Here is a 26,607-nt window from a genome sequence, read left to right as displayed (position 1 = left end):
ATAAATACAAATATACAGAGAAGGAATGTTCTGGGCACACAATAAGCTGTACCCCCATACTGTACTGTCTAAGGGAAACACTATGGCACCCCCTACCCATATGTATAAATACAAATATACAGAGAGGGAATGTTCTGGGCACACAATAAGCTGTACCCCCATACTGTACTGTCTAAGGGAAACACTATGGCACCCCCTACCCATATGTATAAATACAAATATACAGAGAAGGAATGTTCTGGGCACACAATAAGCTGTACCCCATACTGTACTGTCTAAGGGAAACACTATGGCACCCCCTACCCATATGTATAAATACAAATATACAGAGAAGGAATGTTCTGGGCACACAATAAGCTGTACCCCCATACTGTACTGTCTAAGGGAAACACTATGGCACCTCCTACCCATATGTATAAATACAAATATACAGAGAAGGAATGTTCTGGGCACACAATAAGCTGTACCCCCATACTGTACTGTCTAAGGGAAACACTATGGCACCTCCTACCCATATGTATAAATACAAATATACAGAGAAGGAATGTTCTGGGCACACAATAAGCTGTACCCTCATACAGTGGATTTGATTAGCCCTCTGGCTCCCTGTGCTCCAAGGAAGGAGGAGGGATGTGGCTGGGAAAGGAATCCTGCTGGAAGAGGCCGGGCCAAGGGAATGACAGCTGTGTTGTGGAAGGGGCAGCTGGGAGGAGAAAGGATCATTCCTGAGTGCTCAGCCCCAGAGCAGAACAAAAGCCTCCCGAGCCCCAGCCAGCATGGAGTCCGCAGCAGAATACCCCTTTGCCCTGCCGCTCATATTCACAGCCTTGGCCCTGCTCCTGGCCACACTGCTGCTCAAACTGCGCTCTGGAGGGGGGAAACCTCAGGCTGAAGTTGCGGAGGAAGAGGAGGAAAAAGTAACGGAGACTTCGGAGAAAGAAGAAACGATACAGGAAGAAACGGCAGAGGAGGCGGAGGCGGCGGACGACCCAGACGGTGAAAAGATTCCGGTGGAGGAAATTGGGGCAAGAGAAGAAGAGCCACTCCCAGAGGGGGCAAAAGAGCCAGAGGCAGTGAAGCCCCCAGCCAATCAGACGAGGACGCCCAGCCAATCCAGCCAGGAAGAAGATGACAGTAAGGTAAGAGCAACTGTTGCTTTGAGGGCAGGGCCACCATTATTATTATTATTATTATTATTAACATTTATTTATAAAGTGCCAACATATCCCGCAGCGCTGTACAATAAGTGGGCGTTACCTGACTCATTGCTAAGTGCTTACTCACTGCCCAACATGGTACCAATGTGTAACTGGCATCCAGATAGAAAGCAACTGGTGGTACCAGCCCACTTGGGTTCCCATTTCAAACTCTTACTGGGGAGAAAGATATTAAAGAGACCATGGTCAGTTTCTAGGTAAAGGTGATTCGGATCCTAAAGGCCAATTTATCTGCCATAGGGGCACCCCCGACGGCCCAACCTGACTGATATCTGGCCTAAAATTGATTGCACAGGTTTGATATTTCCATTGGATCGGGGATGCGGTCCTTGGTACAATGGCCAATATTCCTGCAATTTTAATTTGATCATTTGACCCTAGGGCTAAATGATCAAATGAGTCCGTTATTGCCCATCTTAGGTGGGTAAATAGGGAGAAATTCCACTTGTTTTGGCAACTTCATGTATGGCCACGGTTAGTTATGTGCCCCCTCAGTAATTCCATGAACGAAGTGCAGCCACTACACTGAGCAAGGGGATGGGAATCTATGGAATGTCCCAAAACTTTTGCCTTGAATAGTGCTGGATTCCTGTATCAGCTCCCTAGCAGAGGAGGGGCCGAAACAGCTCAACAGTTTATTGAAAGGGAAATACAGTATACCTTACATCTAGAATACCTTAACTATATATAAATGGCTAGAGGGAAGGAGCTGCCATACTTTTTCCCTTAGACAGTACAGTATGGGGGTACAGCTTATTGTGTGTCCAGAACATTCCTTCTCTGTATATTTGTATTTATACATATGGGTAGGGGGTGCCATAGTGTTTCCCTTAGACAGTACAGTATGGGGGTACAGCTTATTGTGTGCCCAGAACATTCCTTCTCTGTATATTTGTATTTATACATATGGGTAGGAGGTACCATAATGTTTCCCTTAGAGAGTACAGTATGGGGGTACAGCTTATTGTGTGCCCAGAACATTCCTTCTCTGTATATTTGTATTTATACATATGGGTAGGAGGTGCCATAGTGTTTCCCTTAGACAGTACAGTATGGGGGTACAGCTTATTGTGTGCCCAGAACATTCCCTCTCTGTATATTTGTATTTATACATATGGGTAGGAGGTGCCATAGTGTTTCCCTTAGACAGTACAGTATGGGGGTACAGCTTATTGTGTGCCCAGAACATTCCTTCTCTGTATATTTGTATTTATACATATGGGTAGGGGGTGCCATAGTGTTTCCCTTAGACAGTACAGTATGGGGGTACAGCTTATTGTGTGCCCAGAACATTCCTTCTCTGTATATTTGTATTTATACATATGGGTAGGGGGTGCCATAGTGTTTCCCTTAGACAGTACAGTATGGGGGTACAGCTTATTGTGTGCCCAGAACATTCCTTCTCTGTATATTTGTATTTATACATATGGGTAGGAGGTGCCATAGTGTTTCCCTTAGACAGTACAGTATGGGGGTACAGCTTATTGTGTGCCCAGAACATTCCTTCTCTGTATATTTGTATTTATACATATGGGTCCGTACTTTATTTATAATGTTTTATTGAATAAAAACATTACAAAAAGTACAATAACTTCACATTACAGTAACATTAAACAAACACAAAAAACTTTAAAATCAGAAAGAAACGGTTACATTTTGCCATAGAGTTTCATCCCAGGTATAGCCGTGTGCCTATGTGTATACATGCCTGTAGCTCTGTGTGTGTGAATACACGGATCTGCGTGTTTAAGGATATCTGCCTGCGTGTCAGCTCGGTGTGCCAGCCCGTGCCCGTGCCAGGCTGTAGAACTACATGTCTCTGTGTATCCTGCCTTCGTGTTACAGCACGGGGTGTGCCAGCCAAATACCATCCTGGGATATTTAGGATCCTGCCCCCAACCCTGTGTCAGTCAGTCAGCCTGTCTGTGTCAGTCTATCTGTGTGTGTGTCAGTCTGTCTGTGTCAGTCTATCTGTGTGTGTGTCAGTCTGTCTGTGTCAGTCTATCTGTGTGTGTGTGTGTCTGTGTGTGTGTGTGTGTGTGTGTCAGTCTGTCTGTGTCAGTCTATCTGTGTGTGTGTCAGTCTGTCTGTGTCAGTCTATCTGTGTGTGTGTCAGTCTGTCTGTGTCAGTCTATCTGTGTGTGTGTCAGTCTGTCTGTGTCAGTCTATCTGTCTGTGTGTCAGTCTGTCAGTCTGTCTGTGTCAGTCTATCTGTGTGTCTGTGTCAGTCTGTCTGTGTGTCTGTGTCAGTCTGTCTGTGTCAGTCTATCTGTCTGTGTGTGTCAGTCTGTCTGTCTGTCTGTGTCAGTCTATCTGTGTGTCTGTGTCAGTCTGTCTGTGTGTCTGTGTCAGTCTGTCTGTGTCAGTCTATCTGTCTGTCTGTGTTTTCTCTGGATGCTGCGCTCTCGCTGTGGAATGTGAATGCCAGAAGCAGCCTGATTTCCTCCCAACATTCTAGCCCTGGCACCCATTCCATGCCAGGGGCACCAGCGGCACATTGCACTGCTCCCTGCCTTCTACTGGAATCCCAGGGGCACATTCTAACTTTAGAGATCAGAGCTATGGCTTCATGTAACTGCCAGCTGTACCCGCCCTGTGCCCACTGGCAACTAGTAGAAGCTTCTATGGGATACTTAATTACTTAGTACAGAATTAGTTCTGCCCCAGCCAACAGGAGAATGATCATACTTCCATTTGTATTGTCCCTGCTCACCACAATTTAAAGGACAACTAAGCTTAACAAAGATATAAATAAGATATAAATGATATAAATGCTACAGATAGCTAGAATCTCAGCCACTGTGACAGAATGCTCTGTTATACAGATAGCTAGAATCTCAGCCATAAAGCAGGGCAGGACTGCTGCTTACAATGGGGGGATCAGATAGGATCTGTGCCACTGTGACAGAATGCTCTGTTATACAGATAGCTAGAATCTCAGCCATAAAGCAGGGCAGGACTGCTGCTTACAATGGGGGGGATCAGATAGGATCTGTGCCACTGTGACAGAATGCTCTGTTATACAGATAGCTAGAATCTCAGCCATAAAGCAGGGCAGGACTGCTGCTTACAATGGGGGGGATCAGATAGGATCTGTGCCACTGTGACAGAATGCTCTGTTATACAGATAGCTAGAATCTCAGCCATAAAGCAGGGCAGGACTGCTGCTTACAGTGGGGGGATCAGATAGGATCTGTGCCACTGTGACAGAATGCTCTGTTATACAGATAGCTAGAATCTCAGCCATAAAGCAGGGCAGGACTGCTGCTTACAATGGGGGGATCAGATAGGATCTGTGCCACTGTGACAGAATGCTCTGTTATACAGATAGCTAGAATCTCAGCCATAAAGCAGGGCAGGACTGCTGCTTACAATGGGGGGATCAGATAGGATCTGTGCCACTGTGACAGAATGCTCTGTTATACAGATAGCTAGAATCTCAGCCATAAAGCAGGGCAGGACTGCTGCTTACAATGGGGGGATCAGATAGGATCTGTGCCACTGTGACAGAATGCTCTGTTATACAGATAGCTAGAATCTCAGCCATAAAGCAGGGCAGGACTGCTGCTTACAATGGGGGGGATCAGATAGGATCTGTGCCACTGTGACAGAATGGATTATTCCGCTCTGTACAAGGAGACAGACGAGGGGCTCACACTGGAGGAGATGCAGAGAGTCAGGTTCCAGGGAACTTTGCCTTGTAAGGTCGGATCTGTAGATTTTTGCAGCAGTGACTCACTGGGGAATGAGTGGTTTAACCCTTCTGCTTCGGTCATTTAGTTAAGCTTCCCTCTCACTTTAACTTAACCCTTAATTTCCCACTCCTTACACCATGTTTGGGCAATGCAGCAACTTCCAAATGTTATAGGACTAAGATTCCTAGCATGCCCTGGCAGAGGATTCTGGGAACTGTAGTCCAACAAAATCTGGAAGCCATCATGTTTCCCATCCCTACCGTATAAAGATATCATAGCCTCACATCTGTAAGCAGTGGGGAATGCTGGAGTCCAGCGCCCGGCCTGCTCTGCTGCAGAGCCTCTTGGGTAAAAGAGATTAACCCTTAGGCTACAATGGTTGCACAAAGTTATGTAATGTGGTCTGGGTTTTATTTTCTGGAATTTTAATTTTAGGCTGCATATATTTTATATGGAATTCTGCCAGAACTATAGGAGTAATTACAGGGAACACTATAATCAATATATAATCTTTGCACGTACAGATGAAAACACTTTCTTATCCAGTTAAGCAGAGAAGCATTGGGAAAAAAGATTATTTAGTGAGATTCCCCCCATTGTAAGCAGCAGTCCAGCCCTGCTTTATGGCTGAGATTCTAGCTATCTGTATAACAGAGCATTCTGTCACAGTGGCACAGATCCTATCTGATCCCCCCATTGTAAGCAGCAGTCCTGCCCTGCTTTATGGCTGAGATTCTAGCTATCTGTATAACAGAGCATTCTGTCACAGTGGCACAGATCCTATCTGATCCCCCCATTGTAAGCAGCAGTCCTGCCCTGCTTTATGGCTGAGATTCTAGCTATCTGTATAACAGAGCATTCTGTCACAGTGGCACAGATCCTATCTGATCCCTCCATTGTAAGCAGCAGTCCTGCCCTGCTTTATGGCTGAGATTCTAGCTATCTGTATAACAGAGCATTCTGTCACAGTGGCACAGATCCTATCTGATCCCCCCCATTGTAAGCAGCAGTCCTGCCCTGCTTTATGGCTGAGATTCTAGCTATCTGTATAACAGAGCATTCTGTCACAGTGGCACAGATCCTATCTGATCCCCCCATTGTAAGCAGCAGTCCTGCCCTGCTTTATGGCTGAGATTCTAGCTATCTGTATAACAGAGCATTCTGTCACAGTGGCACAGATCCTATCTGATCCCCCCATTGTAAGCAGCAGTCCTGCCCTGCTTTATGGCTGAGATTCTAGCTATCTGTATAACAGAGCATTCTGTCACAGTGGCACAGATCCTATCTGATCCCCCCATTGTAAGCAGCAGTCCTGCCCTGCTTTATGGCTGAGATTCTAGCTATCTGTATAACAGAGCATTCTGTCACAGTGGCACAGATCCTATCTGATCCCCCCATTGTAAGCAGCAGTCCTGCCCTGCTTTATGGCTGAGATTCTAGCTATCTGTATAACAGAGCATTCTGTCACAGTGGCACAGATCCTATCTGATCCCCCCATTGTAAGCAGCAGTCCTGCCCTGCTTTATGGCTGAGATTCTAGCTATCTGTATAACAGAGCATTCTGTCACAGTGGCACAGATCCTATCTGATCCCCCCATTGTAAGCAGCAGTCCTGCCCTGCTTTATGGCTGAGATTCTAGCTATCTGTATAACAGAGCATTCTGTCACAGTGACACAGATCCTATCTGATCCCCCCATTGTAAGCAGCAGTCCTGCCCTGCTTTGTGGCTGAGATTCTAGCTATCTGTATAACAGAGCATTCTGTCACAGTGGCACAGATCCTATCTGATCCCCCCCATTGTAAGCAGCAGTCCTGCCCTGCTTTATGGCTGAGATATGGGTATTTGTACTGGGCCTTCTGTTATTTGTATCTCTCGGAGTATTCATCTGGGCTGGGAATAGGCAGTGGAACTAAGGAGATTTAGAGATTAAAGCATCTAATTCTTCACAGAGGGCAACGCTGAGGCTGAGCCCTGTATTGGAGCTGTGATGTAACCAACACAACACTAAGCATCTGGTTATTGCAATGAATTATTGTTACACAGGTATTGTCCTACCTTGTGAGGTTTAAAACTGCAACTGGTACAGCAATTACCAGGGCTGGATCAATCCCCCTCAGGCCTAGAACTAGGGGGAGAGGTATCTGCCTGGGGTGCAACCATTTTGCAAAATTGCAGGGGGGGGCACAATTCCAGGGAATATGGTTATTGCAGTGGGCACAGCAGCACATTAAATGGATCATCATTAGACAAGCCCTTTCCTGACGCCTGTGTTGCCATACAAAGCTCTGCCATATGTCGGAATCCCTAGGGCCCGGACTGTCAGTTTAACACTGGGAATGGTTTGTTTGACCTTCATGCCCCCGACATTCCCGCTGTAATAGATCATTGGCCCAGGGAACACTTTCCCTTTCATAGGAACTGTATATTGTACATACTGACAACTCCCAGGAACCTTTCAGGCGCTACAGGGAGTTATAGTTATAGGCAGCAATATTAATAAGTGGGGTATTATCCAGCTGGGCCCAACTCATTAGATGGCTAATAAACCCCTTTAGATCTAGGATAAAGCTATCTTTTTAATCAAGGACTTTAATCAACTTTTGCCACACCCCCAGTCCAACATGGCCACACCCTGTTACACCTTTGCTCCACCCTTTTCCATGAAGCTCCACCCTCCACTAAATGGGACAATCAGTCCCACACTGACAGTGGTGCTGTGTGGAACACAATGGAATAACCCAGATGCCCATGGGTATCTACCCTTACCCTTAAGCTGGTGATATGGCCGCCTTCAGTCATATGGCCCCAGTCAGGGCCCTCCCCCAATGGGGGCCCCAATTATTAGGCAATTGGTGACTTGGGCCCCTGGGGTGGAGGCCCTGGCAACAAGTACAATGGGGTCCCACTCCTGATCTGTTTCAGCCACACGCTATCATGCAAAACCCCACCCAACCCCATCCACTGCCACAAAACCTCTTTACAATCTACAAATGTTTCTCATAGGACCCTTCTGCCATGGAGCCCCTAACTGGGGTATCCCCTGTGCCATCCATATGGCCGCCCTGGGTTGCACTAAATAACCTCTGGATACACCCCCTTCTAAAATCTCAGCTAAGCCATGACCACCATATTATTTCTGCCCCTCCCTATTGCAACAGGCCCCTTACTGGACCCCCACCTTTCCCCTTGATGACCAACAGAACAGCGCCATGACTGAATAACTTTAAATGAAGCTTTTCCACAAACATAGTAGCCCCCTAGTTTTAACCAGCCTACATTGCTTCCATGGGGGTCTCTGTGAGTTGCAGTTCTGCAGCCCAAGTGGCATATGTTGTCCTGTGCCATCCCATCCCATGAGTCCTGTGTCATCCCAGTCTGCAGCTTCTTCTTCATCCTATTCTGTATCAGTCTGTTAATAAGGCCAGGCAATCATTCACTGGTGCCAGTTAGAGATTAACGCAGAGAACAATACAAGGTGGAGGGGAAGGGAACATGATGACTGTATGGGCAGGTCAGAGGAACAAAAGGATTAGAAGTGGCTCCACTACCCATGGGGGCCACCTAGGAGCCATCCAAGTGAAATATTGGCCATGTGGCCAATAACGGAGTCTGAGCAGCTGCTCTGCCCCTGTGTATGTAGAACGTACCCCCTGTGTGCAGTCTCTCTGTGCCGCGGGCAGCAGACAGTGCGGGCATTGTGCTAGCCAGCGTGCCAATGTGTATATATTACTGTCTGTGCCAGCAGATGTTAGTGATGATCAGTGTGAGGGTGGCAGGCTGCCATGTCTCTTTTGCTGACCATGTATGAACAAATGCAAAAAGGGAAAATGCAGGTTTTTAGCCACTGGGAAAGGGGGAAAACTGTCATCTCCTTCAGCGTTTCCATTAGAGCACATACAGTAAGGAGGCATTGTTGCCCTTTATGCATGAGGGTAGGCTGAGCTTAGCATTGCCCACGGGCACCAATAAGTAGAGTAGCTATTTAATAAGCATATATCAACACAGGTTTTGACTGGGCAGGCGGGGCACCAGGAAAAAACCCAGTGGACCCTGGTCCTCATGGACCTCGTGGCCCTCACCGACCCAGGCCTGCTCCCTCTGCTAATTTCAGGCACCGGTGCATCTCCCCCCATCATGGCCACAAGGAGAACGTATAGTATGTGATGAGGAGAAGGGGTTTTGATGTCGTGACTGGGAGGGGGGCCATGGACAACCCAGTCCAACCCTACACCACCATAAGGAACAATATGGCAACTCCCACCCATAATTAATGTATAAAGCCAAATACACAGAGAAGGAATATTCTAAGCACAATACTGACTGCATGTTGTATATTTATTGAGTAATACATGGCAGGAACAGTGTCGGACTGGCCCACCAGGATACCAGGAAAACTCCCAATGGGCCCAGGTCTCAGTGGGCCCTCCTGCTCCTCACCATTTGGCCTGTTTCATGGTCATTCTTTCTTTCTGAATGGGAACAAAGAAGAAAAATAGATGGAAGAATAGATACTAGCATGTAAATAAAAGAGACTAGGGGAATAAAGATGTTGGGTGAGGAAAGGAGGAAAAATAGTTTGGAGAGTGGCCAATGGTGTAAGGTTCTCTGTTGGGCCCCTGGGGTCCCAGTTCAACATTAGGCAGGAATCCCATGAAAGGTTACTGGGATATGAATTCCCAGGCAAATGGTGTTGGTGCTGATACAGGGGTAGATATGAGAGGCGGGGCTATTCAGGAAGCTCATTAGATCAGACTTCTCTGTCTTTTCTCCCTCCCAGGAGGACGATTTGGACCCAGAAAGTGACAAAGTGTTGAAGATCAGTGAAGCTGATGATGCCGGTGAGTAGTTAATATAATATATAGAGAGAGAAAGATATATATCTACATTAACAGTAACTCATTCTATAGCTTTAAAGGCAACTTCACTGTAAGCTTCCATTAGGCTTTTAGCCCCACCCACTGCTCGGACTAGACTCCCTGCTCCTCCCCCTGTAAGCTGCCACCAGCGCTCTTGCCCCACGTACTGCTTGAGTTATAGACTCTCTGCCCCTGTAAGTTGCCATCAGAATGTTCAAATCCCACCTATTGGTTGAATTAGACTCCTCCTGTAGGGTAGTGTTTTAGCCCAGCCCACTGCTTGAATTTAAAACTATTCAATAACGCCGGCCTTAAAGGGGACCTGCCACCCTAAAAAATAATTCCAAATTTTTTTCTTTCATGTTATTTAAGCAAAATAAATGTTACTTACACTATATAAATTATTTCATTTTTTTTCCATTCAGTCTTGGAATTTACAATCACAGCCAGAAGGCCGGCGCCATTTTGTGTACACTGTTATTAAGGCAAGCTTTGTATCACCCATAGAGGCGGGGCAGGCAGTATATGATTGACAGCTCAGATTTTTAATTATAATTACTTTCCATTGAGCACTTCCCGCTTAGTATTTGCACCTCCCCTCACCTCTGTGCTAACAAGCAACTTCAGGTGGAGCTGCCCCCATGACTGTGAGACTGGGCAACATGGAGACAAAGGGAGGGAATGGGACAGGAATCTGCTCAGTTCTGACTAATGCCTCCCATCTCCTGTGACATCATCTTGTTCCAAAATAGAAAATTAGCAACACATTGTCTCTCTGCAGCCATTGGCAGACGCAGGGGTGTTTCCAGCCAATAGAAAAAAAGCAAGAAAAAAAAACTTCTGGACCTGTTTTTTTTTTTAAAATAAATTTGTTATAAGAGGGTTGGGTTGGAGCATAGTCTATCTCTGCTGCCAACCACCATCCCCTGTCACCAGGTCTGAACTGGGCTTCAAAATAGGCCCGGAAATTTCCAGTACCCAGAGGCCCAAACAGCCCCCCCAGCTCAATAAATAGTGACTGTCTGTGGCACCTTACAGCAGCCCCTCTGGCATTTGCCTGAACCCACAGATTGCCAGTCTGGGCCTGGGCCCTGGCATTCCCAGTACCCAGAGGCACAAACAGCCCCCCCAGCCCAATAAATAGTGACTGTCTATGGCATCTTACAGCAGCCCCTCTGGCATTTGCCTGAACCCACAGATTGCCAGTCTGGGCCTGGGTCCTGGCATTCCAAGTACCCAGAGGCCCAAACAGCCCCCCCCAGCCCAATAAATAGTGTCTATGGCATCTTACAGCAGCCCCTCTGGCATTTGCCTAAACCCACAGATTGCCAGTCTGGGCCTGGGTCCTGGCATTCCAAGTACCCAGAGGCCCAAACAGCCCCCCCAGCCCAATAAATAGTGACTATGGCACCTTACAGCAGCCCCTCTGGCATTTGCCTGAACCCACAGATTGCCAGTCTGGGCCTGGGTCCTGGCATTCCCAGTACCCAGAGGCACAAACAGCCCCCCCAGCCCAATAAATAGTGACTGACTATGGCACCTTACAGCAGCCCCTCTGGCATTTGCCTGAACCCACAGATTGCCAGTCTGGGCCTGGGTCCTGGCATTCCAAGTACCCAGAGGCCCAAACAGCCCCCCCAGCCCAATAAATAGTGACTGTCTATGGCACCTTACAGCCCCCCTGGCATTTGCCTGAACCCACAGATTGCCAGTCTGGGCCTGGGTCCTGGCATTCCAAGTACCCAGAGGCCCAAACAGCCCCCCCAGCCCAATAAATAGTGACTGTCTATGGCACCTTACAGCCCCCCTGGCATTTGCCTGAACCCACAGATTGCCAGTCTGGGCCTGCTTGGCACAACATATTTGGCTGGAATATGCTTATTATTATGCCCAGGCATGTTGCATTAACAAAGGTTCTGTGAAGCACTGATTATATGGAACACACAGTAACCATAGCCAATCAGGCCTGGCAATCTTGGGCCTCTGTGTTCCTGCCATGCCCAGGTATCAGTGATATCAGCAGGGTGCACTATGGGTCAGCTGACCCCTGCAGCCTTGTTGCCGGTACAGTCACCATAGGTGTCATCAGTGATGACATCAAAGAAGACCCAATCTGGGGGTACAGAGTATAATATGGGGAACCCATAGTACATTTCTATTGCCCAGTTAACCACCACATACAGTTTAAGATACCGGAAATACCTTACATGTATTTATGGTTTCTGTTTACATGTATGTATATAATTTTCCTGCCGGGTCTATGTGTGTTGGGGGGTTCCCAGTACGACTGCCTGACACCAATAAGATCCGTGTCAATGGGCAGCTTTGTCTGCATATTTATCAGTACATGTTTGTGCAGATCCACAGACCCAATAAACACTCGCTTCTCCTGGAACAATGGGGCTTTTACATACTCAGACCTATCAGATCCCTGCACCCCGCCTAGCACCGCCAGATAGACTTAAAGGAATACCGTCATGGTTTATTATCCTAAACCCCAAAAAGCAGTTTGTAGCCCTGCCTTAGGCACCTCAGTGCTGTGCCGAGAAGCAGCCCCTCGCGGCATCAGGCTAAGGCTGAGGGATTTTCTGGATTCGGACCAGCTGCTTCCATGGGTCACATTCCTTGCTGGAGTCTGTGGGGATGGGGCATATTTGGGGCAGTTATTTTACTAATATTTTCTCAAAAACAAGTCATCTGGAAGCACTTCCCTCAGTGATGAAATGAAAGAAACAGAGCCTGGGCAGCTTTATTAGGCTTTACGGCTATAATATCAATAAGGAATGGCTTTTGAAGTTCTGTTAATAAAAAGAAACGGCCCCCACACCACCCCAGGGGCCCCCGCCACCTGTGCATCCCCCTTCCCCCCCGAATGCTTGTCTGGGTCGACGGGATTTTTTCCCATTGCTTTGCCGGCCCAGTCCAACCCTGCCTGCACCCCTGGTAGTTACGCCCCTTCACGAGTCAGCCAGGCCCCCCAAAGGCCCAGACTTGCCTTCTGTAGATTCTGAAAAATGGTAGACAGTGTGAGATGCCATAGAGCAGGGATCCCCAACCAGTGGCTCTGGGGCAACATGTTGCTCCCCAACCCCTTGGATGTTGCTCTCAGTGCCCCCAAACCAGGCAGTTATTTTTGAATTCCTGACTTGGGGGCAAGTTTTGGTTGAATAAAAACAAGATTTCCTACCAAATAAAGCCCCTGTAAGCTGATAGGGTGCATAGAGGCTGCCTTATAGCCAATCACAGCCCTTATTTGGCTCCTCCATGAACTTTTATGGTGCTTGTGTTGCTCCCCAAGTCTTTTTACATTTGACTGTGGCTCACGAGTAAGAAAGGTTGGGGATCCCTGCCATAGACACTCACTATTTATTGGGTTGGGGGGGCTGTTTGGGCCTCAGTGTACTGGAAATGCCAGGGCCTAGTTTAAATCTCAGCAATAAAAAAATGTCAGGACCCCTTCCACTGGAAGATATGATGGAACAGACACAGGAATTAAGGCCAATGGCGCAAGCTGAAAAGCCTATGCACTGGCTTCTGTATAAGATAAACCGACCCCTGTTCCATTAGCCCCACCCCTGAATTGCCCCCCCCCCCCCCGTGGTACTTGCGCCACTGGCGTGGATAAATAATGGAGACGTTGTGGCCAGAAAGGAGGAGCTGTAAACCACAGGCCTGTTACTTTAGAAAGGGAGTGGTTTCAGGGAATGTAGGTGTGTACTGGGGGATGTGGGCGGGGAAAGTAGGTGTGGCCTTTTTTGGTCCCATTACCCAATATGATTTACTTTCACTTTATATTAAGTTACTATAAAGGCATATAATACCCTCTAAATAAAATATTATCCACAGACAGGAAAAAACAGATTTGCCCTTGAACAAGCATTTCCCAGTTGTAGGAATGGCCCTTAGCGTGTCCCTTTAAGAGCAGTGGGTGCTATGAATGGCACAGAACAAGAGGGCCTGTTCTGCCGTGGGATGTTTGTAGGCTCAGGGGAAATAAGCAATGCAGCAGAAAGTCTGCCCATTCCCGGAATCGCTGCCAGGAGATTCGGTAACAAGGAACAGAACTAAAGGGAAACTAACCCTATAGAGTGCTGTGCTATAGAGTGTAGCATTATTACATATTTTTATGATACTAAATGATTTAGTCTATCTGTCTATCTATCTATATCTATCTATCTATCATCTATCTATCATCTATCTATCTATCTATCTATCTATCTATCATCTATCTATCATCTATCTATCTATCTATCTATCTATCTATCTATCTATCTATATCTATCTATCTATCTATCTATCATCTATCTATCTATCATCTATCATCTATCTATCTATCTATCTATCTATCTATCTATCTATCTATCTATCATCTATCTATCTATCATCTATCATCTATCTATCATCTATCTATCTATCTATCTATCTATCATCTATCTATCTATCTATCTATGTATCTATCTAGCATCTATCTATCTATCTATCTATCTATCTATCTATCTATCTATCTATCATCTATCTATCTATCATCTATCATCTATCATCTATCTATCTATCTATCTATCTATCTATCTATGTATCTATCTAGCATCTATCTATCTATCTATCTATCTATCTATCTATCATCTATCTATCTATCATCTATCTATCATCTATCTATCTATCTATCTATCTATCTATCTATCTATCTATCTATCTATCTATCTATCTATCTATCTATATCTATCATCTCTCTATCAATGTATTGATCTGTTTATACTTTGGGTCACTATCTATACAGCAGACCTCATGGGGGACCCTGGTGACAGGGGGGTGCAGCACGAGAGGGCCAGGAAGGGTGGGGTGGGGGAGGAGGGCCCCCTCAGAAGATTTTTTTGCAGGGGAACCCTGGAATGACCAAAGTTGCAGCTGTGTTTATATATGTATTATCTATCTGTTTATCTGTTGTGGACCCAATGCAGAACCCTTGCTGCGTCTAACCTAGAATGTTAGTCCAGTTAGAGAATGTCCCACTGAAATGACTCTCTGTAGGCAACGTATTAGCTAGTTCTTTCTCCATATCCAAAGGGCATGACCAAGCCCAACAGCACATGTTTGAGATGCTGATTCCTACCTACAATGCCAGCCTTGAATCAATATCAGACTTACCGGCTAATAATTACTAGGCAGAGATTGGCTTTCCTTTCAATCCACAGGTATCAAATCAAAAGGGATTTTCTGAAATAGTGGCCTCACTAAATGGTTTTAGTACCTGAGGGTTATTCCATTAGGCCCTGGGGCCTGTGCCTGTCTGTCTTTTGTACTTTTATTTACATTTTGGGCAGCACCCATCCTCTCTTACTATATGTTTTGCTTCTGATTTGGGAACGCTGACACTTCCTGCTTTTCCATGATGATTTTTTTCAGATGATGAAGATTCTTCCTTCAAATACCAACCTGGAAAGCTGCGCGGAAGTGAATTCCAAAAGATATTCACCAAAGACGAAATGGAGGAAGAGCGGAGGTCAGTCTATACTATACTATCTAGTCTATACTGAGTATAGAGAGTAATAGGTAGGGGTGTATGTCCTAGACAATCAGGGTTGGACTGGGGGTGTGCAGGCCCACAGAGGCTGCCTACCCAGGGGCCCCTGCTGCCCACACATGCTCCCCGCAGGGGCCCCTCTCTCCCCCTGAGCGTGCATAAGTAGATGTGATCAGGGGAGGGAGGCCGCCTGGGACCGGTTTTGGCCCACGGGGGGCCAGGCCCTCCAGGGTTTTCCCGGTGTCCTGCCGGCCCAGTCCGACCCTGTAGACAATGACTATCTGCCCCACCTGTCCCTGTCAGGTGATGCTGGGAAATGTAGTTTTATGATGTAAGCTGAACTGGGCTGTTTGAAATATTAACTCTTAACTCATCTTGTAAAATTATTTTGGGCAAAAAACAACAGCCCGTGGTCACAAAATAATTCTGGGAAGAAATGTGGTAAATTGAATGAAATGAGTTTTTTAAACTTCAGCCCTCCAGCTGTCAGACCACAACTCCCAGCAGCCCCTGTGAGACTTACAGCATGCAGGACGACAAACTAAGCATCACTGTTATATATTGAATATTGGAGAATAAAATACACCCTAGGTACTGCACTGAAGAGCTTGCAATCTACTGTCTGTTAGGGCAAATGTGTTCATTCTGGTCTCATCCACTTTAAATCCTTCCTTATGTTTGCACTGGGGGGGTTTGGGGCAATGTGCTGTGAAATAAAGCAGGATAAGATGAATTAATGCCATTGCCTGATAAGCGGCTGCCCCCCCCGGAGCCTACTGACACCCCGTGATACGTCTGATGCATTTGCCTTTCAGGATTGAGTTGACCTCTGACTTCACATCCCTGTAAAATGGCAGTGCCCATACACTGTTCCTACTTGGTAAGATTCTGCCTCCCACCCCAGCCCCCCCTGTTAGTAATTACCTGCCCCCCCCAGTACTACTCATTAATTTGTGTGCTACACCAGCCCTGAATTCCCCTCTCCTGTATTACTGACCCGCCATCTTCAAAGCCCATTACTACTCTACCTCCAGCAAAAAAGGGGTTAAAGTTCTGTGACCCATATTTACATGAATTTGCACCCATGTTACCAGCAGCATACTGAGAATGCACCAACTCCCCCCCCCCCCCAAAAAAAAATCTTTGGTGGGGCCCGGCAAAAATTAAGCACCCCGCGACCATGGGGTCTGCTTCCTCTATAGTTACATAGTTACATTCATAGTTACTAACGATAGTGTAACGCCCTCCTGCTTTGAGTTTAAGGTCGGTTATAAAGAGAAGAGAGGTAGTTTATAGGTAGTTACGTTATTATGGTAGCAATAGGAGAGTATAGGGGAGAATCTGTAAACTTCTAATGTAACAGAACTTTCCTATCACGCCTGCATGCAATTCTGCTAGTTATTTATAGAAGCCAACTCAGGCGGATGTATAGGCCTAATGGGTCTCTCCATAATTGTGGAACTACTCACTGCCTATGGGCTAATAGAAGAATAACGGACCTTCCTCATAGCGGTTAGATGGCATTGTTCAACCAACTACGGAGAGTTACTAGGGATATGTTATCTAATGTTGGCGTCACAATAATGGAGTGGGTATAAGAGCCAGGCTCCTATTATAGAGGGCATATCCTACGGACGGCGCTGCTTTAAGTCGTCGCAGTCAGGTATATATACATCGGCTTTCCCCAGCAACCACTTACAGCGCCTTAATTGCCCCAATATAATAGAGACCCAGGAGTTATACGGAGCCCGCTTATTCTACTACTTCGTGAGAAAGAGGAGGAGTCTCTATAGGAGGGCTCTATTATGAGCAATAGGAGACTAGTTAATGTGCTCCATCATAGAGCGTTCTACTATCGGCCTGAGCAAAAGGTAAGGAGAGCTTTCTCCTATTGCTATATCGGCATACTAACGAGCCTTTTCGACGGCCTATACACTCACTCCGCCTAACTTTCTCATAATAAACCCTCCCTATAACTCCTCCTATTGCTCCATATAACCCTCCCCTTAACCCCTCCTATGCCCCATATAAACCCTCCCCCTCTTAACCCCTCCTATTGCCCCATATAACTCTCCCTATAACTCCTCCTATTGCTCCATATAACCCTCCCTATAGATCCTCCTATTGCCCCATATAACCCTCCCTATAACTCCTCCTATTGCTCCATATAACCCTCCCTATAACTCCTCCTATTGCTCCATATAACCCTCCCTATAACTCCTCCTCTTTCTCCATATAACCCTCCCTATAACTCCTCCTATTGCTCCATATAACCCTCCCCTTAACCCCTCCTATTGCCCCATATAACCCTCCCCTTAACCCCTCCTATTGCCCCATATAACTCTCCCTATAACTCCTCCTATTGCTCCATATAACCCTCCCTATAACTCCTCCTATTCTTCCCTATACCCTCCCTATAACTCCTCCTCTTTCTCCATATAACCCTCCCTAAAACTCCTCCTATTGCTCCATATAACCCTCCCTATAACTCCTCCTATTATCCCATATAACCCTTCCTATAACTCCTCCTATTCCTCCATATAACCCTCCCTATAACTCCTCCTCTTTCTCCATATAACCCTCCCTAAAACTCCTCCTATTGCTCCATATAACCCTCCCTATAACTCCTCCTATTATCCCATATAACCCTTCCTATAACTCCTCCTATTCCTCCATATAACCCTCCCTATAACTCCTCCTCTTTCTCCATATAACCCTCCCTTTAACTCCTCCTATTTCTCCATATAACCCTCCCCTTAACCCCTCCTATTGCCCCATATAATCCTCCCCTTAACCCCTCCTATTGCCCCATATACCCCTCCCTATAACTCCTCCTATTGGTCCATATAACTCTCCCTATAACTCCTCCTATTATCCCATATAACCCTCCATATAACTCCTCCTATTGCTCCATATACCCCTCCCTATAACTCCTCCTATTGGTCCATATAACTCTCCCTATAACTCCTCCTATTATCCCATATAACCCTCCATATAACTCCTCCTATTGCTCCATATACCCCTCCCTATAACTCCTCCTATTGCTCTGTATATCCCTCCCTTTTTGCTTTATATAACAGTACCATTTTTACCCTTTATAACTCTCCTCTTCTATATAACACTCCCTATACCTACTCCCACCCTATAACTCCTCTCTCTGATTCTCATAAACCTTGCCCAGAACTCATGCTGCCTTCCCCTGGCCCTGGCATAACTAAATTTGATACACTGTATATGTTAAAAAAAATTCCATTGCGAGCAGCACTACTGCACTTTTCTAGTAAGAATTGCGTGGAACTCTCTCTGCTTCCCTCTACTGTTCTTAAGAAGGAACTGCACTAAGCTTTGATTTGGCTGCGCTGCAAGACATTAGCCCCTTAACTGCTGGAGCCCCCACATCACATACACAGCGATGTGTATTTGGAGCACTCATATAAAACTCACATACTTTTTTATAACCACTACCTCCATCAATTGCAGTTGTGTGAATTGCTTGGTTGCATTTGTTATTGCTTCAAACTATGACCCAGGATTGGCTGAGCTTTGGAAAATTAAACCATCAGGCTTCGCTGGTTTTGGTAGTAAGTTCACAAACCCAACTCATGGGCAGAATTTAAGTTGTTCATTAGTCTTAAGTTGATATACGTAAAATACGAGGATGTAGATTGTTGTGCACCCAGAACATTCCTTCTCTGTATATTTGTATTTATACATATGGGTAGGAGGTGCCATAGTGTTTCCCTTAGACAGTACAGTATGGGGGTACAGCTTATTGTGTGCCCAGAACATTCCTTCTCTGTATATTTGTATTTATACATATGGGTAGGAGGTGCCATAGTGTTTCCCTTAGACAGTACAGTATGGGGGTACAGCTTATTGTGTGCCCAGAACATTCCTTCTCTGTATATTTGTATTTATACATATGGGTAGGGGGTGCCATAGTGTTTCCCTTAGACAGTACAGTATGGGGGTACAGCTTATTGTGTGCCCAGAACATTCCTTCTCTGTATATTTGTATTTATACATATGGGTAGGGGGTGCCATAGTGTTTCCCTTAGACAGTACAGTATGGGGGTACAGCTTATTGTGTGCCCAGAACATTCCCTCTCTGTATATTTGTATTTATACATATGGGTAGGAGGTGCCATAGTGTTTCCCTTAGACAGTACAGTATGGGGGTACAGCTTATTGTGTGCCCAGAACATTCCTTCTCTGTATATTTGTATTTAGACATATGGGTAGGAGGTTCCATAGTGTTTTCCCTTAGACAGTACAGTATGGGGGTACAGCTTATTGTGTGCCCAGAACATTCCTTCTCTGTATATTTGTATTTATACATATGGGTAGGGGTGCCATAGTGTTTCCCTTAGACAGTACAGTATGGGGGTACAGCTTATTGGTGCCCAGAACATTCCCTCTCTGTATATTTGTATTTATACATATGTGTAGGAGGTGCCATAGTGTTTCCCTTAGACAGTACAGTATGGGGGTACAGCTTATTGTGTGCCCAGAACATTCCTTCTCTGTATATTTGTATTTATACATATGGGTAGGGGGTGCCATAGTGTTTCCCTTAGACAGTACAGTATGGGGGTACAGCGTATTGTGTGCCCAGAACATTCCTTCTCTGTATATTTGTATTTATACATATGGGTAGGGGGTGCCATAGTGTTTCCCTTAGACAGTACAGTATGGGGGTACAGCTTATTGTGTGCCCAGAACATTCCTTCTCTGTATATTTGTATTCATACATTTGGGAGGGAGGGTCCATATTGTAGCTCAGTGCTGTCCAACTTCTGTGGCACCGAGGGCCGGAATTTTTCCAGCCTCCGTAGTGGAGGTCCGATAATGGAAGCTAGTTTTGACCACTTTTTAAAACCACACCCACTTTTTAAAACCACACCCACTTGAAACCACACCCATGTTATCGCATGACCATAGCCATATTAATGGTGGTAGTACAGCAAAAACCTGCCATACTCTGCCTTCCCTACCATGCCTGTGTGTGCCACATTCTGCCTGCCCCACCCTGCTTGTGTGTGCCATACTCTGCCTTCCCTAACCTGCCTGTGTGTGCCATACTCTGCCTGCCCCACCCTGCCTGTGTGTGCCACACTCTGCCTGCCCCACCCTGCCTGTGTGTGCCATACTCTGCCTTCCCTAACCTGCCTGTGTGTGCCATACTCTGCCTGCCCTACCCTGCCTGAACGGCACACACAGGCAGGGTAGGGCAGGCAGAATGTGGCACACACAGGCATGGTAGGGAAGGCAAACACAGGCAGGGTGGGGCAGGCAGAGTGTGGCACACACAGGCATGGTAGGGAAGGCAAACACAGGCAGGGTGGGGCAGGCAGAGTATGGCACACACAGGCATGGTAGGGAAGGCACACACAGGCAGGGTGGGGAAGGCAGAGTATGGCACATACAGGCAGCATAGGGCAGGCAGAGTATGGCACACACAGGCAGGGCGGGAAGGCAGAGTATGGCACACACAGGCAGCATAGGGCAGGCAGAGTATGGCACACACAGGCAGGGTAGGGAAGGCATAGTATGGCACATACAGGCAGCATAGGGCAGGCAGAGTATGGCACACACAGGCAGGGTGGAGAAGGCAGAGTATGGCACATACAGGCAGCTAGGGCAGGCAGAGTATGGCAGGCAGCATAGGGCAGGCAGAGTATGGCACACACAGGCAGGGTGGGAAGGCAGAGTATGGCACATTAGGGCAGCATATGGCACACACAGGCAGGGTAGGGGAAGGCAGAGTATGGCACACACAGGCAGGGTGGAGCAGGAAGAGTATGGCACACACAGCAGAAGGCAGAGTATGGCATACACAGGCAGGGTAGGCAGGCAGAGTATGGCACACACAGGCAGGCAGGATATGGCACACACAGGCAGGGTGGGGCAGGCAGAGTATGGCACATACAGGCAGCATAGGGCAGGCAGAGTATGGCACACACAGGCAGGGTGGGGAAGGCAGAGTATGGCACATACAGGCAGCATAGGGCAGGCAGAGTATGGCACACACAGGCAGGGTGGGAAGGCAGAGTATGGCACACACAGGCAGCATAGGGCAGGCAGAGTATGGCACACACAGGCAGGGTAGGGAAGGCATAGTATGGCACATACAGGCAGCATAGGGCAGGCAGAGTATGGCACACACAGGCAGGGTGGAGAAGGCAGAGTATGGCACATAGAGGCAGCATAGGGCAGGCAGAGTATGGCACACACAGGCAGGGTGGGGAAGGCAGAGTATGGCACATACAGGCAGCATAGGGCAGGCAGAGTATGGCACACACAGGCAGGGTGGGGAAGGCAGAGTATGGCACACACAGGCAGCATAGGGCAGGCAGAGTATGGCACACACAGGCAGGGTAGGGAAGGCATAGTATGGCACATACAGGCAGCATAGGGCAGGCAGAGTATGGCACACACAGGCAGGGTGGAGAAGGCAGAGTATGGCACATAGAGGCAGCATAGGGCAGGCAGAGTATGGCACACACCAGGCAGGGTGGGGAAGGCAGAGTATGGCACATTCAGGCAGCATAGGGCAGGCAGAGTATGGCACACACAGGCAGGGTGGGGAAGGCAGAGTATGGCACATACAGGCAGCATAGGGCAGGCAGAGTATGGCACACACAGGCAGGGTAGGGGAAGGCAGAGTATGGCACACACAGGCAGGGTGGAGCAGGCAGAGTATGGCACACACAGGCAGGGTGGGGCAGGCAGAGTATGGCACACACAGGCAGGGTAGGGCAGGCAGAGTATGGCACACACAGGCAGGGTGGGGAAGGCAGGATATGGCACACACAGGCAGGGTGGGGCAGGCAGAGTATGGCACATACAGGCAGCATTAGGGCAGGCAGAGTATGGCACACACAGGCAGGGTGGGGAAGGCAGAGTATGGCACATACAGGCAGCATAGGGCAGGCAGAGTATGGCACACACAGGCAGGGTGGGGAAGGCAGAGTATGGCACATACAGGCAGCATAGGGCAGGCAGAGTATGGCACACACAGGCAGCATAGGGCAGGCAGAGTATGGCACACACAGGCAGGGTAGGGGAAGGCAGAGTATGGCACACACAGCAGCAGCAGAGTATGGCACACACAGGCAGGTATGGGGAAGGCAGAGTATGGGGCAGGCAGAGTATGGCACACACAGGCAGGGCAGGCAGAGTATGGCACACACAGGCGGCAGAGTAGTATGGCACACACAGGCAGGCAGAGTATGGCAGAGGGCAGGGCGGTCAGAGTGGCACACACAGGCATGGCACACACAGGCCCGCGGGCCGCCAGTTGGACGGCACTGTTGTAGCTGATTCCTCACATTCCACACAAAGGTATGACAAGTTGCTACAGACTAAAGCAATCAATCCATCAATGAGAAACACTTTATTCCCTTTTCTCTCTCTCTCCTTACAGATCTGAAGATGATATGAAGTTTCCCTTAGACACCAGCTAAAGACATTTACCGAAATGACCAAAACTTCCCTCCCCCCCGACCCAAACCCCACCACCAAAAGCTAAAAGAAAAAAAAAAAATAAAGTGTTAATTCCCTAAGGGAAATGCGTAGAGCTAATAGACAAGACGGTGGGAGTTGCGGGAAACCTTCAGCCAATAAGGAGCGGATGCAATGAGATTCTTTCTTGCTTTCTTTATTCTCGATGGGGGTTTGATTGAACCCCCCCACTTCTAAAGTGTCTTACGCGGCTTCCGCGTGCCGGGCTGGACGTGCAATAGCCGGCCTATTACTATGCAAGTTGCGCCTAATGTTGCAGCAGCGAGATGCACACACTCCTTCTCTGTACTGTGCTGGGATGAGAGAATAAAATATCAGACTATTTCTAGACTCCCCCCGGCTCTGTCTTGTATTCTTCATATCAACCGTGTGTTTGGGGATCTATGGGGATCTGCTAATATTATAGCTCCTCCCTTTTTGTTCATCAGAACTCCTCCCTTTGTCTCCTAACTCCTCCCACATTCTGAGTGTAAATTTCTACTTCTGATTTTCATGCTGCTAAATCTACCAATTTGAAGGGAAGTTGGTTTTGGATTGAATCTGTGCCCAATGTATTAATCCCACTAGCATATATGCATTGGGTAAGTGAATCCAGACACACTTACAGTCATTACCCAGACACACAGCTTTAATTCTCTCTACTTCCTGCTTTAGGGCTGCTCTCCTTCCTTATCAGGTAGGAGGAGCTTAGCTGAGTTATTTCCTTTGGTGTGTCAATATGTGGCTTTGACCATTAGAGGGCGATATATCTTAATCAAATTGATTTTCATTGCTTTCCCTGGTCCTTAATGTAGTTTTAACCCCTGTCTGACAATTGAGAAACAGAGCAGCCCAGGAGAGAGAGATACAGTATATAGAGAATTAAAAAAGGGTGCCCTTCTATTGAAACAGGAATTATTGTATTGAGATCAAATGATTTATCCAGCATTAAAGTGGAAGCTACCAGCAGCCCTTGTTGGCATCCCTTCTCTATAGATTGCAAGCTCCGCAGGTGAAGTGAAAGTTAGACTCTCATATTAGGATTTTACTGCTGTTGGCCGCAAAACAGATGCACTGTGTTGTCCTTGCCAGGGTTCAGAGGGAACAACTGGGAGCCATATTTCAGCTGATGGAGAGCAACCAGGACACCTTCGGGATGATGTCTGAAGAGGATCTGAAGGAACAGCTTAAACTCTACAACATGTAATGCACCACCTAGTGGTAGAGGGTGATACTGCAGTGCAGGAACAGAAATGACCGGTGGAAGCGTTGGGCAGAGGAGGGCACACCTATTTATATATAGAAAGCTCTGTAGCCCCTTTCTGTCTCTAAAAGTGACTGTGAAGGATTGAAAAGTGTGATTTATCTTGTATTTAACCAATCAGATGTTTGTTTTCATTGCCCTACCTATGCCCATATGCATATTTAATTATAAATGACCCCCCCATTTATGGCTGAAAACCCCTGCATTAAAGCCATACGTGAGTGGGCAGCTGAATATGCTCCGATAGTCCCGGCCAGTTGCCCTCAAAAGAGGTTGGGCTTAGCAAAAAGTGGGCAGATCACATGCATAGGGGGTGGGGCTGGAGTGAATCCGGGTCTGGATTCAAGGCATGCAATCCTAAGGGCAGTTGGGGGGGGGGGGGCAGAGAATGGGGCAACGGGGCCCTCATCAGGAGTCCGGAGCTGGCCCTCAGAATCCCAAACTTCCATTGCCAAATGTTAGCAACACGGCAATTAGTTTGTATTACAATATAAATATGTATTGTATATAGGCAGATATAACATCTCCAAGTGCAGAGTGACCTATCCCAATGCAATAAAGGCAAAATAACCCCTTCTAATAAACAGGGTGCATTGTGTCTTTAAAGCGTGAACTTGCTGCTTCTGGGCACTAGAAGGCGCCTATTCCTATAGCTACAATACCCTAACTTGGTAGCCCTGCTGTGCTTAGTGGCTTTCTCCTCTCCTCGGCTATTGGGGCCAGCCCTCTCCCCTTTAATACTAGGCACATAGAAACTTCAGCTGCTAAAAGCGTCACATAGATGCCTGCTGCAGGCTGTGGCTATTTCTGTGCAGCCATGATAACTACATCGACTGTTCATCAGCCTTTCATCATGTGGCTCAGCGCCTCCACTGGGGGGAGACAGAATCTGCAGAAGGATATGATATACAGTCCACACCCACCAAGTTCCACCCTCCTCTCATTTAATTCCTCCTACTTCAGAAAAATCAGAAGACATATCTATATAGGGAATAAAATCTATGGAGCGCTGGACTGGCCTGGTTGGAAGGGTTTCCTTTATTATAGGCCCGGACTGGCAATCTGTGGGTTCAGGCAAATGCCAGAGGGGCTGCTGTAAGGTGCCATAGACACTCACTATTTATTGGGCTGGGGGGGCTGTTTGGGTCTCTGGGTACTTGGAATGCCAGGACCCAGGCCCAGACTGGCAATCTGTGGGTTCAGGCAAATGCCAGAGGGGCTGCTGTAAGGTGCCATAGTCAGTCACTATTTATTGGGCTGGGGGGGGGCTGTTTGGGCCTCTGGGTTCTGGGAATGCCAGGACCCAGGCCCAGACTGGCAATCTGTGGGTTCAGGCAAATGCCAGAGGGGCTGCTGTAAGATGCCACAGACAGTCACTATTTATTGGGCTGGGGGGGCTGTTTGTGCCTCTGGGTTCTGGGAATGCCAGGACCCAGGCCCAGACTGGCAATCTGTGGGTTCAGGCAAATGCCAGAGGGGCTGCTGTAAGATGCCACAGACAGTCACTATTTATTGGGCTGATGGGGGCTGTTTGGGCCTCTGGGTACTGGGAATGCCAGGGCCTATTTTGGATCCCAGTCCAGACCTGTGTGGGCATCTCCAAGCAAGGAGGAATATAATGTATTTAAAGGGAGTAGGCGGCAGCTCAAAAGGATAAGGAGAAAAGAAGAAGAAAAGAGAGACTACAAGAGTAATAAATCCAGAAGAGAGGATAAGAGTAGGAAGAAAAGAGGGGTGGGAAAAAAATTAGAGAAGAAGAGGCAAAGTGGAAAACAACAGAAGAAGAGAAGGAGAGTGACGGAGCAGAAAGTGGCAGAGAGAACAAATTAGAAAGGGGAGACCATAACTCCGGCTGCCAAACAGCCGCTGAACTGTGTGTAGCTTGGGGGTCCTTGGCATCAGGTCTCCAGGTAACCCTAAGCTACCCCATTCCGACAGTGAGGGACTTACCCTGGGACTACTGGCAGGGAGGGATAGGGGCACCAACCAATAAGAAGTGTCAATATTGCTGTTTTATATACAGTACCTGCCTGGTCCAAATACCCTCAGTCTCAGCCTATAAACCTCTGAGCAGCGGTTTGTGCCGACTCCTGAAACCTCCTGTTCTGTAACATATGAATAAAAGCTCTGATACTGCCCTGTGTGTCGCTGTACCTTCTATAAGGAACACGTGGAGATGAGGATGTATAGGAGCTGTACTTGTTATCAGAGTCCTGTATTCCTTTTGTAACATTAAAGGGTTTGATTTCTTGCCGTTATGCACCGTAAAGGTTCAGTGGTTCTGTTTGCTCTGCCTCAGGGGTTATGCACCTTAAACTGAAATTTTAGAGTTTTAGTCTCCAATATAACAAACTTACTGTCAATGTCATTGATGGTAATTTTGTAATTGCCAATGGTTTTGCTTCTAGCCCACCCAATTTCCCTCCCAATCTAACTCTTCCTGCTGTCTCTCTAACCCAGGGATCCCCAACCTTTCTTACTCGGGAGCCACAGTCAAATGGAAAAAGACTTGGGGAGCAACACAAACACCATAAAAGTTCATGGAGGAG

General features: G+C 47.2%; 1 protein-coding gene across 3 annotated transcripts; it reads left to right on the top strand.

Annotated features, from left to right (window-relative positions):
- Nucleotides 1–668: 668 nt before the first annotated feature.
- mxra7 (matrix-remodelling associated 7) lies at nucleotides 669–24,642 on the top strand. 3 transcript variants are annotated; one of them, XM_004918439.4, is made up of 5 exons: nucleotides 671–1,139; nucleotides 9,692–9,752; nucleotides 15,174–15,270; nucleotides 16,107–16,171; nucleotides 22,718–23,149. In XM_004918439.4, exons 1-4 carry the CDS (start codon nucleotides 777–779, stop codon nucleotides 16,138–16,140), a joined length of 555 nt encoding a protein of 184 aa, XP_004918496.1. In that variant the 5' UTR covers nucleotides 671–776; the 3' UTR covers nucleotides 16,141–16,171; nucleotides 22,718–23,149. The 3 variants fall into 3 exon arrangements, with proteins under 3 accessions (XP_002935971.2, XP_004918496.1, XP_002935972.1); XM_002935925.5 differs by lacking the exons at nucleotides 16,107–16,171; nucleotides 22,718–23,149 and adding an exon at nucleotides 23,887–24,642 and having other exon boundaries at nucleotides 669–1,139; XM_002935926.5 differs by lacking the exon at nucleotides 16,107–16,171 and having other exon boundaries at nucleotides 672–1,139.
- The last annotated feature ends 1,965 nt before the right edge of the window (nucleotides 24,643–26,607 follow it).

Source organism: Xenopus tropicalis, chromosome 10, assembly GCF_000004195.4.
Source record: "Xenopus tropicalis strain Nigerian chromosome 10, UCB_Xtro_10.0, whole genome shotgun sequence".
NCBI lineage: Eukaryota > Metazoa > Chordata > Amphibia > Anura > Pipidae > Xenopus > Xenopus tropicalis.
Note: the sequence above shows the minus strand (reverse complement) of the source record. Positions and strands in the feature narration are given on the sequence as shown.

Coding starts and splice junctions, on each gene's coding strand:
- mxra7 (XM_002935925.5), top strand. CDS start 777: ATGGAGTCCGCAGCAGAATACCCCTTTGCCCTGCCGCTCATATTCACA. Junction 1,140..9,691: donor AGGAAGAAGATGACAGTAAG/GTAAGAGCAACT, acceptor TCTCCCTCCCAG/GAGGACGATTTGGACCCAGA. Junction 15,271..23,886: donor GAAATGGAGGAAGAGCGGAG/GTCAGTCTATAC, acceptor TGTCCTTGCCAG/GGTTCAGAGGGAACAACTGG.